At 42.1% G+C, this 17,347-nt stretch overlaps 1 protein-coding gene across 2 annotated transcripts in view; it reads left to right on the forward strand.

Moving 5' to 3' along the window:
- The window catches only part of COPG2 (COPI coat complex subunit gamma 2), a 22,056-nt gene continuing 4,709 nt past the window's right edge, over positions 1-17,347 (forward strand). Inside the window, exons 1-18 of one of the 2 annotated variants that reach the window (XM_032986752.2) lie at positions 1-127; positions 1,325-1,377; positions 2,129-2,209; positions 3,069-3,140; positions 4,306-4,385; positions 5,225-5,300; positions 5,729-5,821; positions 6,971-7,057; positions 8,129-8,286; positions 9,007-9,140; positions 9,872-9,939; positions 10,570-10,758; positions 11,639-11,734; positions 12,139-12,382; positions 13,632-13,707; positions 14,833-14,936; positions 15,836-15,961; positions 17,250-17,312. In XM_032986752.2, coding sequence (XP_032842643.2) covers positions 91-127; positions 1,325-1,377; positions 2,129-2,209; positions 3,069-3,140; positions 4,306-4,385; positions 5,225-5,300; positions 5,729-5,821; positions 6,971-7,057; positions 8,129-8,286; positions 9,007-9,140; positions 9,872-9,939; positions 10,570-10,758; positions 11,639-11,734; positions 12,139-12,382; positions 13,632-13,707; positions 14,833-14,936; positions 15,836-15,961; positions 17,250-17,312 — 1,837 coding nt within the window. In that variant the 5' untranslated portion in view covers positions 1-90. Of the gene's footprint in view, positions 128-464; positions 577-1,324; positions 1,378-2,128; positions 2,210-3,068; positions 3,141-4,305; positions 4,386-5,224; positions 5,301-5,728; positions 5,822-6,970; positions 7,058-8,128; positions 8,287-9,006; positions 9,141-9,871; positions 9,940-10,569; positions 10,759-11,638; positions 11,735-12,138; positions 12,383-13,631; positions 13,708-14,832; positions 14,937-15,835; positions 15,962-17,249; positions 17,313-17,347 lie in introns of those variants that run through there. The other variant, XM_032986753.2, reaches the window with a different exon arrangement.

A 17,347-nucleotide genomic window follows, 5' to 3' on the forward strand; every position in this document is an offset into this window, starting at 1 on the left:
GACGGCAGGGATTGCGGTGGGGAGGCGGGCCTTCCGCCGGGAGCTGCCGCGGCGGTACTGCTCCGAGGGAGGGGGGCGACCGGCGGCGACATGATTAAGAAGTTTGATAAGAAGGACGAGGAGTCCGGTACGGGGCTAGCGGCGGCGGGGAGGGAGCCGGGGGCGGGCCTAGGGGGCGGGAATGGCGGCAGGGCCCTGAGGGAAGCGATCAGTAAGGCGCCCAGCGTGTGCCGCGGCCTGGAACGGCCGCTGAGGGGAGGGAGTAACGGCCGCTGAGGGGATGGAACGGCCGCTGAGGAAGGAAGCCCCACTTGCTTTTCCGTCCTCCAGCCTCCCTTGGAGCCTCCCCTGGTCCTTCAGGATGGCCCGCGGGCTGTTAGGGCCCACCCCGGAGGGGACCAGGTTTCCTCGCAACCCTGCGGGCTGCCGCTGGAAGTTTCTTCCCGCCCTTGCCGCGGTGAGGAGCAGCGATGCTTGGAGGGTTTGGTCGAGGTCTGCTCGATCAGACAGCGGGGAAATAGCCGTCCCCTCACCTTGAGGTTTGGACTATGTCAGGAGCGGTTGCGTTCTTGGCAGGTGAGAAATGAAGAATAAATGAACTGAAAGTGAAAAATAACCGCTGGAGGAGAAGGGTCAGAAGCAGTAGTGAGGGTTTGGAGGGATATATGTGTCTAACGGTGGCTCAGAGAGGTGGTTTCACTCAGTATGTGAATTAGAAGGCTGGTCTCCTCTCTGTGCTGCTGAGAGGGAAGTGTCGTCTCCAAAAAACTAATTCTTCTCAACGGCTGAATCTGGGCTGTTAAAAGGCAGAGAAGGTACGTGGAGACAGTCTAGTGTTAATGATTTTGTGATGGGCAGCAGCCAGACTGTTTTTGGAGTTTGCAGAGTAGCCCATTTCAGTGGTGCACCGATCGATATACTTCTATTTCAGATCCTGATCAGCAGCTCTGTCCTGATGTCCTCGGTGCTTTCGGTGCCTGAAGGAATAAAAATAAGTGACTAGGAAAAAAAAAAAAAAGAGTAAATAGTTTTATGCAAAGGGAGTATTAAGGCAACTTTACTAGTAAACACCTTTCTTCCTCACCTTCCAGCTATGTTGAAAGTATTGCCCCACCCAGCTTTTTCTTTTCTGTAACTCTAAATATACGACTTAAGGAAGTGGATTCAGAGCTGTTGATGGAGCACATCAGCTATTCCAAGAAGAATGTCACTGTAGCATAGAGATGTTTTTGTAAAGTTTAGGAGCAGTTATGCGTGTTTGCTTCTGTTCTTTTCTTCTTGTGAAGAATACATCTCCTTAACCGTGAGGTCTCTTGTTCCTCAGGTAGTGGCTCTAATCCCTTCCAGCATTTGGAGAAGAGTGCAGTGCTTCAGGAGGTATGAATCATCATAGTATAATACTGTTTAATTCTTTTATTTTTATATTTTTTTTTCTTCCTTCAGGAATCATTAGCAGCTTAAGGAAGTTTTACAGTTCAACTGTCAGGAAATTCATACAGATAATTTAAAATCACAGGATATGTAAATTAACTGCACATCAAGTTACTCTGGAAGGGTTTATGTATGGTAGTTAGATTACATGTGGCTTCTGCCTTCCCTGTGGACATGCAGGATCTCAGTGTGCTCTTTCTGAAGAGGTGATCTGCCTGTTTTCCCGTTCTCGTTCAATGTACTGGGTAACAGGTTTTCTTGCTCTTTGTGTACTCTGAGAATGATTGCAAGTGGTGAGGTGAACGTGTGGGTAAATAATGAGGATTTTTGGTGGGTGCAAAGAGCTATAAGTAGGAACTTAGTGATTTTAATTTTGTGTTCCTACAGACTAATGCTGTGTAGCGTTTAGGCTACAGATGCTGTGGGAAGAATTAAGTTGTTATGCTTTTATTTTAAAGTATTTTTGCTAGTTCCAGTTGGTAAACCAAGTCATTGTCCTTTGCTCAGATTGCTGCCCATCCAGCAAACTAAACATGCGTGAGCTGAATGACAGGAATATACTCACTGAGACACATTTTTGGAATGAAAAAATTTATAAGATGCTTGGTTGAAAACAAATTGCTTTACTTTTTATGGTGAAAGAGAAATTATTATTGTTGGGTTAGACTGTAATACGATGTTTATGCTGTGTTTGTAGGCACGTATCTTTAATGAGACCCCTATAAATCCACGAAGATGCCTGCACATCCTTACCAAGATCCTTTACTTGCTGAACCAGGTAACTGTTATAATTTCTTCCCAGCCAGAATGAATATTCCTGAGGTTCATTTCTGATAACTTTCAGTGCGAAAGTTTTATGCATCTTCCTGTCAGATTTGGGAGGTAGCTTTTACGGAGATCAGAAATGGAGTGTTTATGCTGTAGTATTATGCTATCCCTTCCAATTTTACTGCTAAGGCAAGTGAGGTATGCATCACTGGAGCTTTTTAGATTTTCTCTGTGTGCCAAGTGAGAGCTTCTGGCTGGTCTGTGATCTCTGCAGCACTGTGCAATTAAAAAGCCACTTGCATTGGCCCAGCTAAAGTAGGAATAACTGAGATGAATTAAGAATGTAGGCCAGGAAGTGATGAAGTGGAAAGTGTCTTTTTGTTTGGCGAGAAGTTGGAAGCATAAGGAGGATATTTTCTTTAGGTATCCACATAGATCAGGTTTCCTGCATGTAACACAGAGTTATGAGGGGGGTCCTATCCTGTTCAGTCTTAATTGGCACCAGTCATCTTTAACTAGATCCCTTTTAAGCAAGGTGATCCTTCTGCTTAACAAGCATGGCACAAAACCAACTGCTGACACACTAATGTCAAAAGAGGGAATGCAGGCTACTTGTCAAACTGTTCTACCAAACATTACGTACCACTGAGGGTAGCATTTATATTGCAAGTAAGTAGATAATAGTGGCACGCTTGGCATGTACTCCCCAGGAAACACAAGGTGAGGGAGGGACTGTTTCTCACACAAGAAAAAGTCTTCACAGAAAAGATTCTTATGTGTGAGTGGAGATTGTAAGTGGAGGCTGAAAGGGGGGAGGTGGTTAGATAATGACAGTGGTTTTTCTCTCACTGCTTTTATGCTATTTTCAGGGTGAACACTTTGGAACCACTGAAGCCACAGAAGCTTTTTTTGCAATGACTAGGTTATTTCAGTCTAATGATGTAAGTATGTGGTGTTTACAACTTGCTGCCTCCCTGGTTTTGTCTGGATTTGCAATAATTACAAAACAGTTGGTTATTGGGATGTGGGAGGAGGGTGAGGCAAGTACTTCAGAGAACAAGCTCTGCATGCCAAGTACTTGCTGAAGGCAATTCATGGTTTGGAAACAAATGACCGAGTAATAACATATGGTTACTTCTGCAGGTTGGTTTCGGTGATGCCTTTTTTTTCTTTTTTTCCTGAGTTGGAGTACTGTTGTAAAGAATGTAAATAATGACAGAAAGCTTTAATATACAAATCATTTTAATTTTATGACTGTTTCTTACACTTGCAAATAATACACATCTGCGTAACTCAGAACTTAAAAGTTGCCTGTAGATCAAATACTGCTATTCCCCAGAACAACTTGTTCTATTGATGAATCGGCATGGAGTCAAGGGATGAGAACATCCCAAAAATGCTGGATTAAACTTTGGATTTTGCCCAATATAAAGTCCTCCTCTGATTTCTTTTGCAGAGAGTGTAAGAACTTGAGGAGGTATGCTTCATGTGATTCAGCTCATTAATTTTTGTTAAAAATGAATTAGCACTTGAGCTTTTTAGAAATTTGGTTGAGGAAAGTTGCATGTGTAGCTGTTTAAAGATAGACCGAAAATTTTGGAAGTACAGTGTTTGAGACCTTTTTCATATCCACATTTTAAAAAGTAGGGGGGTTATTTTTTTTAAAAATGTAACATGTCATTTGCTACCAAAGAACTAAAGTGCCACTGCTCTTTGCATATTTGTTTTCCTTTTACAATAACAAATAGATCAGAGGAAGTTGTTTTTAAAGCTTTTAACTCATAATTGTGAAGGCTTCTGCATACAGATGTGATGTATCACTTATTTCATAATTAACATGTAGACTTGTTGGTTTGTCTTACTATTTTACAAGATATATATCTCTTACTCTTCTGGTTTGTTTGATAACAGGGAGTAAGGCTGTTATCCAGTTACCAATCATGGTTTTACCTGTGTTGTTATAATTTTGTATAGAAGTGGGAAAGAGGGTGCTCTATTTAAAAGTTTACATTTTAAGGTTGTTATTTAACTTTTAAAACTTCTAGGGAGTGTTTATTCATAACTGCCATTGAGTCTAATGTTTTTTTTTTCAATACACTTTCACAGCAAACCCTTAGAAGAATGTGCTACCTTACTATCAAAGAGATGGCCAATATTTCTGAGGACGTCATCATTGTCACAAGCAGGTAGTAGAACCTACAGAAAACACAGTATCGGAGCTCTGCAATAAGTAGCTCCACCTTAACATGTTTGGTTTAGCTGCTGTGGTTTTCTGTAGTTATGCTTTATAAAGGATACAGCAAGGGAAGACAAATTGTTCCATGATGCAGAGTATGTGTCACTATATGAAATGTTAATTTCTTCCTACTGTGTTATTAGGCTTTTCTAAAAAAAGCAAGAGACTTACCCACAGTTCATCAATCAGTTGCTACTTGGTTTGGTTTTCTTGTTGGTTTTGTTTTTTTAATTCTTGGTGCCTAATGATTTTGTGAAAACTTAGGCTGTGACTTCTGTTTTACTTTGCTCTCAGAGGAGTTAGGGAAAAGCAGAGCAAAGCTCAGTTCAGTCCACCAACCGAACTATCAATTTTTTTGGCTACAGAATAGACTTTACACTTGTTGCGAGAGCCAAAATTGGATCTGTGGGATGTGCTAAGCAATTGTTTTATTTTGTATATTTTTAAAGCTGTTCAGCAAACTAAACTTCACTATTATCTAAACCAAAATTTCATGTGGTAGAAAGAGCAACACTAAGGAGCAGAATGGCTAAGCTAAATAAACCAGGCCTATGGCAAGGCAATATTATGGTTTATGCAGTTTGTAATGTTCTGTATTTCCACAGAATCTGATGTTAATAATTTTCCAATATCTACTTATTAAGAAGCTGTTTCTAGCCAATACTAGAGCTTAGCAGTTATGTGATAACAGCTAGAGGAACAGCTAAATGAGATGAGATGAATGTCACAAAAGGACCGAGGCATCGTGTTATTAAAGAAGTGTTAACAGGATATGTTTGATTGTTTTAGTTTGACCAAAGACATGACAGGGAAGGAAGATGTATACCGAGGCCCAGCCATTAGAGCGCTCTGCAGGATCACTGATGTAAGTACAAACCACATCACTGTTGTGGGTGAGATAAGTGCATTTAAAATAGAAAAAATAGTCTCTTGCGGGGTGTATTTTTATAGTAGTAATGGAGCTGCTGCTGGAGGGAGGACTGCCCTGAAGCTCTCTGCAGATGTGAGGAGCTCTGTGGCGCTATAGCTCTAAACGTGGAGTTAGGAGGCAGGAGCTTTGAAGCTCTAGTTTCCAACTGGAGATTTCTTTTCTGTAGACTTTGATCACGTCACTGAACCTTTGGGACCACACAGCTGATGTTCATGTCTCCCTTGCAGAACTATGCGCTTTCAGAATTAACTCAAGATGTTTTTCTGAGGGCCTTTTGTATGTGCTGTGCATATATTTTTGCCTTATAATGCTTTCATGATCTATCTCCAAAGTATCAACACTGTTCTTTTTCCCTTTCACAGGGTACGATGTTACAAGCCATTGAGAGATACATGAAGCAAGCCATTGTGGACAAAGTCCCCAGCGTGTCTAGTTCTGCACTGGTGTCTTCCTTGGTAAGTAAAGCAGTAGGCTGTTGTAAGTCTGTGCACTGTGTTGTGGCTGGGAAGGCTAGTCTGCTGCATTTGTAGCTCTGCCTGGCCTTTGTTTTGTTCTTTCTTCATCTCCTTTTCCTTTGAGGTGACTCTTCTTCATCTCCTCATTGGAAAATAGACAAAAAATAGTAGCAATGGAGTTTCCTTTGTCTCAAGCAGACTGTCTTCTTAAACTCCCTCCTTATGTTTTCTTGCTTTATAATATGTCAATTGTAATAACTTTAGGTGCAGCGTGCTCAGTTATCTCCTTATGCAGTTACTGTAGAACATTAATTTTTCCGGGAGGGGCCTTGTCTATTTTGGAAAGTCAAACACACTGATGGCTGCGAAAGTGCTTATCAGTTTTGTGAGAGTAAGCTCAAACAACATGTTCTGCGCTGTGGAAGAACTAACACTGATGACCACAAAAGAGTGTATGAGTTCTGTAACAGGCAGTAAAAGCAGTTTGCCTTGTCCTCTGCAAAAAACAAATCCATGGAATTGCTACTCTCATAAGACTGCAATTCAAGATTATTTTTGCTAATATGCAGTAGGAGGGCAAGGTGAACTTCAGTGTTTTTCTCTCCCTTGTTTAGGAGAAAAGGCTGGAAAAGGTCTTGTTAGGTTAATATTTTTATTAAAGAGGAGAATAAAAGTGAAAACACGGTAGTCCAGAACTGAGATGTAAGAAAACCAGTGGTTTATAAGTGCATAGGATAAAGAGACTGGCTGCATTGGTAAATCAAGAAGGCAGAGCAGGAGACGAGATCCAGCTGATGAGGTGGAATAGAGCCTGTGTTAGGACCCTGAGGACACAAACAAAGCTCTATTAATACTGACAACTGAAGTCTTCCTGCAGGACTAACCACAGGCAGGTGAATTGTCCTGGTATTGTCTTCTGCCCTGTTTGAACATAAACAAAAACTCTCAGAATTACTTGTCTCTTTATTGAAACAAGTGCATCCACACAAACTGTATATTGGGGAGTTACTTTTTGCTACCTGTAGTATGCAGCAAAGCCCTGGCTTGTCTTAAAGTCTGTAAACTTTAAAAGTGAAAACAAGGCTCATGGTGTTTTGCTGTGCTTCTAGCGTTAGTTTATCTGCAGTCTCAATTTGTGGCTTCTTCCAGCACATGATGAAGATCAGTTACGACGTAGTCAAACGGTGGATCAATGAAGCTCAAGAAGCGGCTTCCAGTGACAACATCATGGTGCAGGTATGTTTGAGGGTGGCTGCCCCAGGAAGCTCTAAACCCACTATAGATTTTTAATGGTATTCTGTGAGTTCTTAAGATAACCTTAGAAAAACTAACTGGTTTTCCTTTTTCCCTTATTCTTTTAAAAACAAGAATTGTGACTTGAAGGAAAAGACTCGACTGTTTCAAAAAATCACGAGTTTCTCCATGATCCCAGTGCAAGATGCTTAATGAAGAGCTGTCTCCTTAGTGCAGTCCTCTGCCCTTTCCCTGCTAACCTTCTGATAGCTGTGATGCCGCTGACTGTTTCACAGTAGTTGTTGCAGAAAGGCTTTGAATCTGAGTTTTCAAAAAGCTTAAGAAATTATCTCACTGCCTGCTAGAACACCCAGCATCTCTTGTCTTGGCCTTCAAAAAATTTGCCAGATGCTACAGGACCACAGAGATTAGCCTGAATATCAGTAAGATACCCATTTTAGCTAAATCTTTGCACAAATATTCCGAACAGCTGTGGAAATGAAAGTGTTCTGTGTGTTTAGTCAGTGTTACAGATTAACGATCAGAAACAAGTCTGTAAAATCAGCTTTGTTCTTGCCCCGTTAGCAGCTTCATTAAGCCTTACTGTAAATCAGTCTTGTGGCAAAAAAAGCCCAAAACAACTTGGCAGACAACTAGAAATGTTCTTTTGTACTTTCACCATAAATGCCTCGAGGATTTTTGTAAGCTCAGCTGTCATTTAAAGGCCTTGGGATATCCTGATTTTGAGTGTACTAGAAATGTAAGTGCTACTGTGCAGCATAATTTACTAAGCTGAGGCCTTTGAAGTTCTGACATTTAATGGGGAGAAAAGGGAGTAAACTAACTTCATGGCTCACTCGATCTTCAGAAATATGTTGAGGCTGCCTTATGGTGAACAGGAAGGGGAAGGAAATATTGCAGATCTTTAACTTGTCAGGAAACTCAGATCATTTGAGGTTAGAAGGTATTTCTGCTAGGAAACAGCAGTTATTAGCCCTCTTATGTCTTACAGGCTGGCTTTTCTGACTGCAGTGTGTATTCAGTACCTGCACATCTCTGTTTCTGATTTCCTAGTATCATGCTTTGGGGCTGCTATATCACCTTAGAAAAAATGATCGCCTTGCCGTTTCCAAGATGCTGAATAAGTTCACTAAATCTGGCCTGAAATCCCAGTTTGCATACTGCATGCTGATCCGAATTGCAAGCAAACTCTTAAAGGAATCTGAAGAGGGGTGAGTAATAGACAGCATGTGAATTACAGAAGCTAATTATAGTTTGAGATAAATGGTAGCTAGGACGTTTAGGAAGTTTTGCTTTTTTTTTTTTTTTTTTTAAGTTTGTGGAAATCTACATGCAGACAGAACCCTAGTGTTAAAAATAAAACACAGGTAGAAGCAGAATGCCAGACTGAACTGGGTGGTGGCATGTGTGGCAGCTGTGTGGTGGGGTTTGGATTTTTGTTTTGGCACCACACCACTAAAATTTAGCTGAGAGTAGGATTAAAACTGCGGAACAATCTCTGGAGAGGTTTTGTACTTTCTCTAGTTAGATGGATTTCAAGTGCAATAAGGATCTACGTATATTGTGGGGTTATAAGCCAAGGGGCCTCTCCTATCCTGATCTCTCATACTATCAGAGGAGAGTATGGTTATCTGAGAAACTCACCTCCTGATGAAATTCTGCTATCGGTGGAAACTTTTGTTAGTGATACGTGACCCATGATTAATGGTAAAGTATTTCTTTCTAGAATGCAGCATTTCTAGCTTGAAGATGATGAATAGTATAACAGTAAACAGAAAGTTTAGAGCTCAGATAGAAGTTGAACGATATGGTGGTGTAGGAAACATGAAAGCCACTGCGTCAGCTGTGCTTTCTGTCCAGTTGTCAGAAATGCCGTCTGAGCGGTTTGTACGTAATTCAGCATCAGGCTGTGAAATGTTTTCTGTTCGTAGCCATGAAAGTCCACTGTTTGACTTCATTGAGAGCTGTCTGCGGAATAAGCACGAAATGGTTATTTACGAAGCTGCTTCTGCAATCATCCATCTCCCAAACTGCACAGCCAGGGAGCTGGCACCGGCTGTTTCAGGTTGGTCATGGAATCCTTTGTACCACTGATGCAGCTGAAAGAAAGGGTGGTAAAGCACGTCAGAGTCAGTACAGCACAACTGAAATACTGGACTCAAATTCTGAATTTTCTCATTGTCCCCGGGTTAGAAGACTTTTGGATCCCTTTTTGGAATCCAAGCACGTTGATCCCTTTTCCACATTTCATCCACAGCTTTAGAGAATGGGCACTAGAGGTGGCACAGGATGATACTTGTTTTTTTCCAGCTGCAAGAAGTTGAGGTGGGAAGGAAGGTAGAGGAGAACTTGATAGCATGGATGTGCCACAAATGACTGCTAACCACCTGTTATTGATGTAAGATGAAAAACAGGAGGTTATTTCTAACTAGCTTGTGAAGCTAGTGATAAATTATGGATGGAGCTGCATGAATATTTAGCAGCATGTAGTTGAATGTGGATACGTTAGACTTTCCTCTCTATTCCCTTTCTTTGAAAGAGACAATGTCTGGTTTTCTGCTGTGGTGAATTCAGACTAAAATATTTGCACCTCACACAATCAAAGTGGGTGGCACAAGGCAGTTTCCCTTTCCTCATCTGTTATGGTCATGAGGGCTCTCACCTTCTGCTCCCCAGACTTTACAGGTGCCTAGAGTTGCAGTACTGGGAGCTGGGTTTTGTTAAACAGTCTGTACTCTGAGTTACTTCTTGATTTTTTTTTTTTTTTTTTTTTTTTTTTTTTTTTTAAATTTTCAGTGCTGCAGCTTTTCTGTAGTTCTCCCAAACCTGTCTTGAGATATGCGGCTGTGCGGACCCTTAATAAAGTGAGTGCTTCCAAAACCCCTTAAACAATCATAAATCTCTGAGCATCAGAGGAAGTCAGACGTCAGTGCCTAATGGTGTGTTACCTAAAGTAGAGTGACTGCTCTTGTGATTACTGTATTTGGAAATACTCCATGCTGGAGAATTAGCTTTTCCATGCCAGATCTCCTGGTGTCACAGAAATCTTCTCTGCATTCAAGCTACGTTTGCTCATTTCTGGACCACAGGGCTGTAACAAGCTGTAGTTGGATAACTTGTGAGCTTATAACTGCAAGCAAGCAAAGTCCCAGATATTTAATACTGCAAAAAGTGTGAATAGGATGTGTGCAAAGGAAATAACATTCCGATTTCAAAGCTGCACACCGCAGCAGAAGCGGTTTGTGACTGTCAAATCCATGAGCTTTAATTTACAGTTGGAGTTCATTTGAAACGCTGAAACAGAAGAACCTGAGCTTTGATTGCATCTTGCCAGCAGTCATATGATGTAGGTTTAGTTGCAATCCTTACAGAACAGAGCAGAGAAGTACATGGGCGGGGGGGGGAAAAAAAGGCTTTAATCCTTGCCCCACTGAAAGCTTTGATTTATAGTATGTTATTGCCCCCATGTAAATTTGGAATCATTTTTTTTACAGGTGGCCATGAAGCATCCGTCTGCAGTCACTGCCTGCAACCTGGACCTGGAAAACCTCATCACTGACTCCAACCGCAGTATTGCTACCCTCGCCATCACCACCCTGCTGAAGACAGGCAGTGAGAGCAGTGTAGACAGGCTCATGAAACAGATCTCTTCCTTCGTGTCAGAAATATCAGATGAGTTTAAGGTGTGGCATTGGAGGCCTCTGCTCTTTCCAGCTGCAGGTTTTTCTCCCATTCTTGTTTTTATGAAGCTTTTCCCATTTGTTAATCCTTCAGTGACTTAGTCTAATAGAGCTTGAAATTCAGAAGGTGTAGTCCTCTGCTTTCCAACTTAAATATACTGTGTCTTTTCCTCCCACCACTCCAAGAAAGATCAATGTCGTTTGGTGGGTTCCTGACTCCTGTGCAGTATCCTGTACAACCTTGTACTGTCTTCTGGTTGCCTCTTTGGAGAGAAAGGGGGATTTTAACTGTTCTGGTTGAGTCTGTGTCACTTATTCAGTCTGATACGTAGTTAAGAAACAGTGTGAACTGAAAATTTCTACCTAATTTGTCAAGTTTAGTCACTACAAACTCAGGTTATAACTTGGTTAAGGATAGCAGTTCACTTGTACCTGTCCCTTTTACACCACGGAGTTACCTTGAGAAGCATAACATGTCTCTACAGACTCAGTGTCCCCTAGTGTACAGTGGTCTTAAGTTCTTGGCTTTATGAAAAAGGGAAATAAGTATTAGGCAAGTTTAAAATTGCAAAGAGTTTTAATGACAAAATGCAACTAGTTAAGTTAAAATTAGGTGAGGATCATCACTGGGGAGAAGGAGGGAGGGGAGGCCTTTGAATTAACGTAGTCCATCCTAAATACAGTCCCTCTAGCTGAGCCAGGTCTTGCAGCACACTAGCACAGGGTTATTAACGCACTGGTGCTGACAGTCTACCACCTGATTTTATCCTTCTTGTACATGAATTAAATCTATCAAGGTGACAACTTGGCGATAGTGAGAAGCGTGTATTTTTCACAGGAAAATAAAACCACGTGACTAACGTCCCTCTCTGTTGTTTTGCAGGTAGTGGTAGTACAGGCTATCAGTGCTTTGTGCCAGAAATACCCTCGGAAACACAGCGTCATGATGACCTTCCTCTCCAATATGCTCAGGGATGATGTATGTGTGAAACTTTCTATGTGTCGTTACAGGCAGGTAGCTCTGACAGGTAGTAGGAAGGGTCTCTTCTGTCTCCTGTCAGTGGGTGCACAGCAATGATGGGGCCTGACTGGTGACCAACACCTTGTTTATCTCGTGGGTCAGACCTTTCCTAAATGTGCTTATGAATTAGAGGCTGTACATCACAAACTGATCTGAAGAGATGCTCAGATGATGTGCCTATATGGGTCAGAGGGAACTGGGAAGACCTATTAGGTCATCCAGCACACCTTCTCTTTTCTTTTTATGTACAAATGCTTGTTTTTCCTCAATGGAAATAAGTAATTGAAGCGTGAGGGGAACTGAGCAGCACTGCAGTCTGAGCTCTGCCTGCCAGGTCAGTGTCCTTGATTTTCCTTTCCCAGGGTGGTTTTGAGTACAAGCGAGCCATTGTGGACTGTATAATCAGCATCATTGAGGAGAATCCTGAGAGTAAGGAATCGGGCTTGGCTCACCTCTGCGAGTTCATTGAAGACTGCGAACATACTGTCCTAGCCACAAAAATCCTGCACCTGCTGGGGAAAGAGGGACCGAGGACTCCGTCCCCGTCCAAGTACATCCGCTTCATATTCAACAGGGTGGTACTGGAGAACGAGGCCGTGAGGGCCGGTAAGTTCAGCTCAAATACTCAGTTGTTTCATATCTGAGCTCTGCTGGAAATTTCAGGCCTGAAACTGGGTTTGGGGGGTGGGAGGCAATGGTTAGTCCACAGGCACTACGCATCAGCTGTGAAGGTGATTTTTATCCTGCAGCGTGTTTAAACTCCTCATATCATCTTAGCATCAGCACTTGGTGCTCCCGCTTCACAGAACATAAGTGATATATTGGCTTCTAATCCCTTCTTTGGATGTCTCCTAGAAGTTGAGAGATAATACATGAGGAGGGGATGCTGCTAGTTCCCTATTTAATATGTCTACTATAGACTATCATCACTGTCTACGAGAATCTACCCCACACAAGGTAAGGATTCCTCCTTGGAAGCATGTTGCAGGCTGATACTTCCTTCCTGTGGAGCCCTTACAACAAACCCTTTAGGGCGTTCAGCCTATTTTCATACTTGAGACTTGGCATTGGAGGGATATCAGCATTGGCTTGATCTCCTACGTGTTAGAAGAGAAAGTGCTGCTGGGAGAGAGGAAGCAGAACGAGCTCACAAATACAGTATGGTCCTGATCGCCTTCGAATTTTGGTGACTGCTCTTTTGTTCACAGTTTCCTAATAGTGACCTGGGAGCATGTGAACGGCATCCCCCAGAGAGCATACGCTGTCTAGAAACTTCATTGTAAAAATATGGATTCTTTTTTAACCACTAAGACCGTAAAGCTTGTACTTCCTCATAGAGCTTTTTTTTCTTTGTGGAATTTCTTCCAAGCCGATGCTGAACTGAAATTAGATTAGTTTGGACAGGCAGCTCTAAGTGGTTGCTGAGAGGTTTCAGCTCCTTGCAAAGTCACTGGATGTAGTCTGGCCCTGGTCACCACTGGATGCATGTCACCCTTGTGTGGAAAAATGGATTTATCTGGGGGTGTGAGCGACAGCTAATGGCAGAGGGGCCGACAAGTGGACTAAGCTATGGAGCTTGAACTAACCTTATCTGATAGAGAGTTCTCTCAGGACAGAGTTGCAGGGCTGTTAAGCTGATCTTGTTCTGTTATTCCCTGACACAAAACTATTCTGATATTTTCAAATGGAAATAGTTCAGTCTTTTCATAACGCTATAACGTTTATGGTGTGGAAGTGAAAACCTGTGTAAATTGGAACTTCAGGACAACAATATACACAGTGCTTTGAATCTGACCGTGGGAATGTATTTGTGTATAGCTTGAGCACCTTTGACCTCTCCTGTTTTCTTTTCTAGCTGCTGTGAGTGCACTAGCAAAGTTCGGTGCCCAGAATGAGAATCTTCTTCCGAGCATCCTGGTGCTTTTGCAGAGGTGAGTGGAAATGGCTGTGCATGTGCTGAGCTGCTTGGCGACACTGGGTAGCCTGGCTCCACAGCAGAAGCAAGGTCAGACAGGGTCAGAATTTGCACTGGGGTTGTCACAAGTTAACCAGGTAAGGAGGTGGGAGATGGCTGTCCTCCACCCTTCCTGGCCGGAGGGAGAATAGCACTTCTGGAGATAAGCAAATGAAAGATGTGATTAGTCACGAAAACATCTGATAGTAGTCTAGTCTGAGAACATTCCTCAGTGGGTAATAAATCTACAGTGGATTAGCACTTTTTTTGCATCCCTTGAAGCAAGAAAATATATTTCCATGTTACTCATAAATAACTTCGGTGCATGGTTGAGTAGTGATCTCGGGTGTTATCACTTTTACAGATTCATCTCTCCTGTTAAGACCATTCAGCCTCCTTAAATTGTCTGTACCATAAATGTCATGTTCTTCATTTGTATAGCACTACAGTGTCAACCTGTGTCATGTGTCACTCCTGTGGTGAGAGGAATAATTCAAATTATGAACTGCTTCAGGCAGAAGGCAACCTCAGTGTAGGTGCAAATGATTTGCAATTGCAAAAAGTGACTTGAGCAATGCGGGGAGGGAGGGAGGTTGCCAGAAGGGAGAGAGAATCTCTCTTTATAAATGACCTGTTATCATGGAAAATCGAGGTGAATACTTGAGCACGCAGCTGTTTTTTTCAGTCTGAAATAGAAAGCTACCTTAACATGTTTATTTTTGAAATCTATTTCTTCTGGTTTTGTTCTATTGTGAAAGAATGCTGTCAAAAAAAAAAAGGTGCAACCACATGGTGCCCAACAGAATTACTAGCTATAAAGTGCAGGCATATATTATAATCTAGCAAGTGTGTATGGTGTTAACAAGTCACATACACATCTCCTTTAATCTTAGTTTTCTGATGTCATGCTTGCATATAAACTTTAACTTGGAAGTTCAACTACTGTGTTGTATGAACACTGGTTTTGCGTAGTTTGAAAGTCTACCGAGGGAGCTCAGACTATCGTTGCAGCATCAAGTCCAGTTTTTTCAGTGCTGTTTTTAACTCAGCTCTCGTGGTGTCCTGAGTGGGCTGACTCCTGGCCTCCTGTTCCCCAAACCAGGTGTATGATGGACAGCGATGACGAAGTTCGGGACAGAGCAACGTTCTACCTGAATGTACTGCAACAGAGACAGATAGCACTGAATGCTGCCTATATTTTTAACGGTTGGTGATAAAAAGGAAAGAAGTCTGAGCTGTTATTTCACATTCTGTATTATGGGTGGGCTTTGCTGCTGTGAGATTAGTTGTTTGCAATGTAACTTGGGTCAGAATAACAGAAAGGACAGAACCGTGTGATTTTTCTGGCCCTACTGCTTTCCAGTGCAGTACTTGTGCTGACTGAGAATGGCAGATTTAGCAAAATACGGGGATTGTCTAGGAAATGGAGCAGGAGTATGGGTTGGGCTTTTCTTTTTGTTTCCTCTTCCTTCACATGGGACAATTTACTTAATCTTTGCTCTGTCTTTTCCATTACAAAATGAGGATGACAAATCTTGTTGCCAGGATTAGTTATAAAAATGTTTTATGGTCTGAGTTGAAAGTTCACGCGAGCAGAGTATTTAGCATATTTAAGACTATTGCAAGAGGACTTTTCTGGAGTGAACTGCTCAAACTGCAGTATTCTTTGGACTGGCAACTTTGTGTCAGCTTCAGAGCAGTTTTTTTTATTCTATCCAGTATCTTGAAGCACTTAGTGTGTGTGTTTTCTGTTTACTGAGAAATGAAAGTGCTTTTCCCAGTTTTTTATTAGACAAAGTCCAAACCATATCTATCTAACTGTAATCTCTAGATTGCTCACAAGTTTTTCTCTGCAGCCTGGACCAATGGATAGGCTATGGAGAAGAGCTCTTTAAATAATCTTTCTTGCTTGTATCTCTCAAGAGGGAGGTAACTGAGACAGAGATAAATTTCTCAGACTCTGGCATCTTACTGGTTTTGGTGCAGTGGGCAATCCAAAATTCACACCGTTCATGTGTGAAGTCTATATCGTAGTGCTTGTAGGCCTCTGACAGTTCCTGCTATTAAAACTGATTTTTTTTTCTGCCTGTGCTTCTGCTTTGCAGGGTTGACTGTCTCTGTTCCTGGGATGGAGAAAGCCCTACACCAATATACGCTGGAGCCTTCTGACAAACCTTTTGATATGAAAACAGTTCCACTGGCTACTGCGCCAATCTTTGAACAGAAAGCAGGTAACACTTGGGCTTCATTTAAATAGGCTGTAGGCACAGCTATAAGCATTCAGGTTGCTGTAATGATACTTGACATCCATAAACTGGCTGCCATGCTGTTACAACCCAGACTAGGAGCCCAGGGGAGTCGTAAGGTTTTTGTGATTCCCCTCGTGTTAAGGTGAAATGACACCAAGGGATCAGTTAAAATGTTCTACTTGTGGTAGAAACAACTTAAATTTGGAAAAGGATAGGAAGCAATGTGGCCTCTTATCAATAAATCTAGAAGAAAGAAAAGAAAGGAAATAAAAGGAAAGGAGAGTGAGTGAAAGAATCCAGATCACCACCCCAGGTTCCAGCATTGTCTCGGGTCTGGTAATCTTGGGTGGCGGGGGCACACCCAGCAAAGCTTTCTGTTGCCTTTTACCTCTGTCCATTTTATCAGCTGCTTTGCATTGTAAATTAAAGTGTAGGCATTAACCCACTGCATGGTTTCACTCAGTCTACCTGTCCCCCGCTTTGAAGCTTATATAGACAGTTTGTCAGCTGCAAGGGAGTGGAGCCATTCCACATGCTCTCTGCTTCCTTGAGCAGATAGTTTGGTCCCTAGACTAACCACAAAGGCCACAGCTTTGTCCTTGAAGCTTTCTGTGTTGGTGAATGTTTGAGGCATTAACTCCTTCAGTTCTTTACCCATCCCAGCAGGGTCAGGCCAAGATGGGAGGTGACTCAGCTGAATGCTGTGCAGGTGACAGTGTCACTGGCTTTGCAGAAGCAAGCCAGCCTGATCTTCACAGATAAAAGAGGACAGCGCTTCTTCCGAGGGAATGTGGGTTGGCAAGAATGTTGTTATTCAGTCTGCTAATCTTGTTACCAGAGAGAAGTTTGTGCATAATCAAAATTTATTAGTTCATAGATGTTTGAAAAAAATACATTCCAGAAGCACTTGGTCACTTCACTGCCTTTCTTCCGTGTTCTTGCGCAATTCTTGCTTTTTGACTTTGCGCAACTTTTTCTTAAGTTTGGGGGGTTTTGTTTTCCTTTTCTCCTTCTTCCAGCTCTTCTGCTGGCTATTCTGGACTAAAGCGTGGGTTTTTTCACCATTACTCAAACATCTCTCCTCTCCTTACAATCCAATATTGCCTCATAGAAAAGATATTCCAGTGTGCGTGTGAGAAACCAGGATGGCAATGGTTTGCAGCAGAATGAAACACTAGAAACTAAGGAATTTTTAGTGGACATATAACAACGTTTAGAACTCCTGGATGGTGTAGTTGACAGCACAATATCTTTGCTTTTTTCATCCCAGAGATTGCCTTGGTGACCAGCAAGCCTGAGAAAGTTGCTCCTTCACGCCAGGATATATTTCAAGGTATGAGAAAAGATCAGTGGGTCTCCAGCGTTGAA

Source organism: Tyto alba, unplaced genomic scaffold, assembly GCF_018691265.1.
Source record: "Tyto alba isolate M040663 unplaced genomic scaffold, T.alba_DEE_v4.0 Super-Scaffold_2, whole genome shotgun sequence".
NCBI lineage: Eukaryota > Metazoa > Chordata > Aves > Strigiformes > Tytonidae > Tyto > Tyto alba.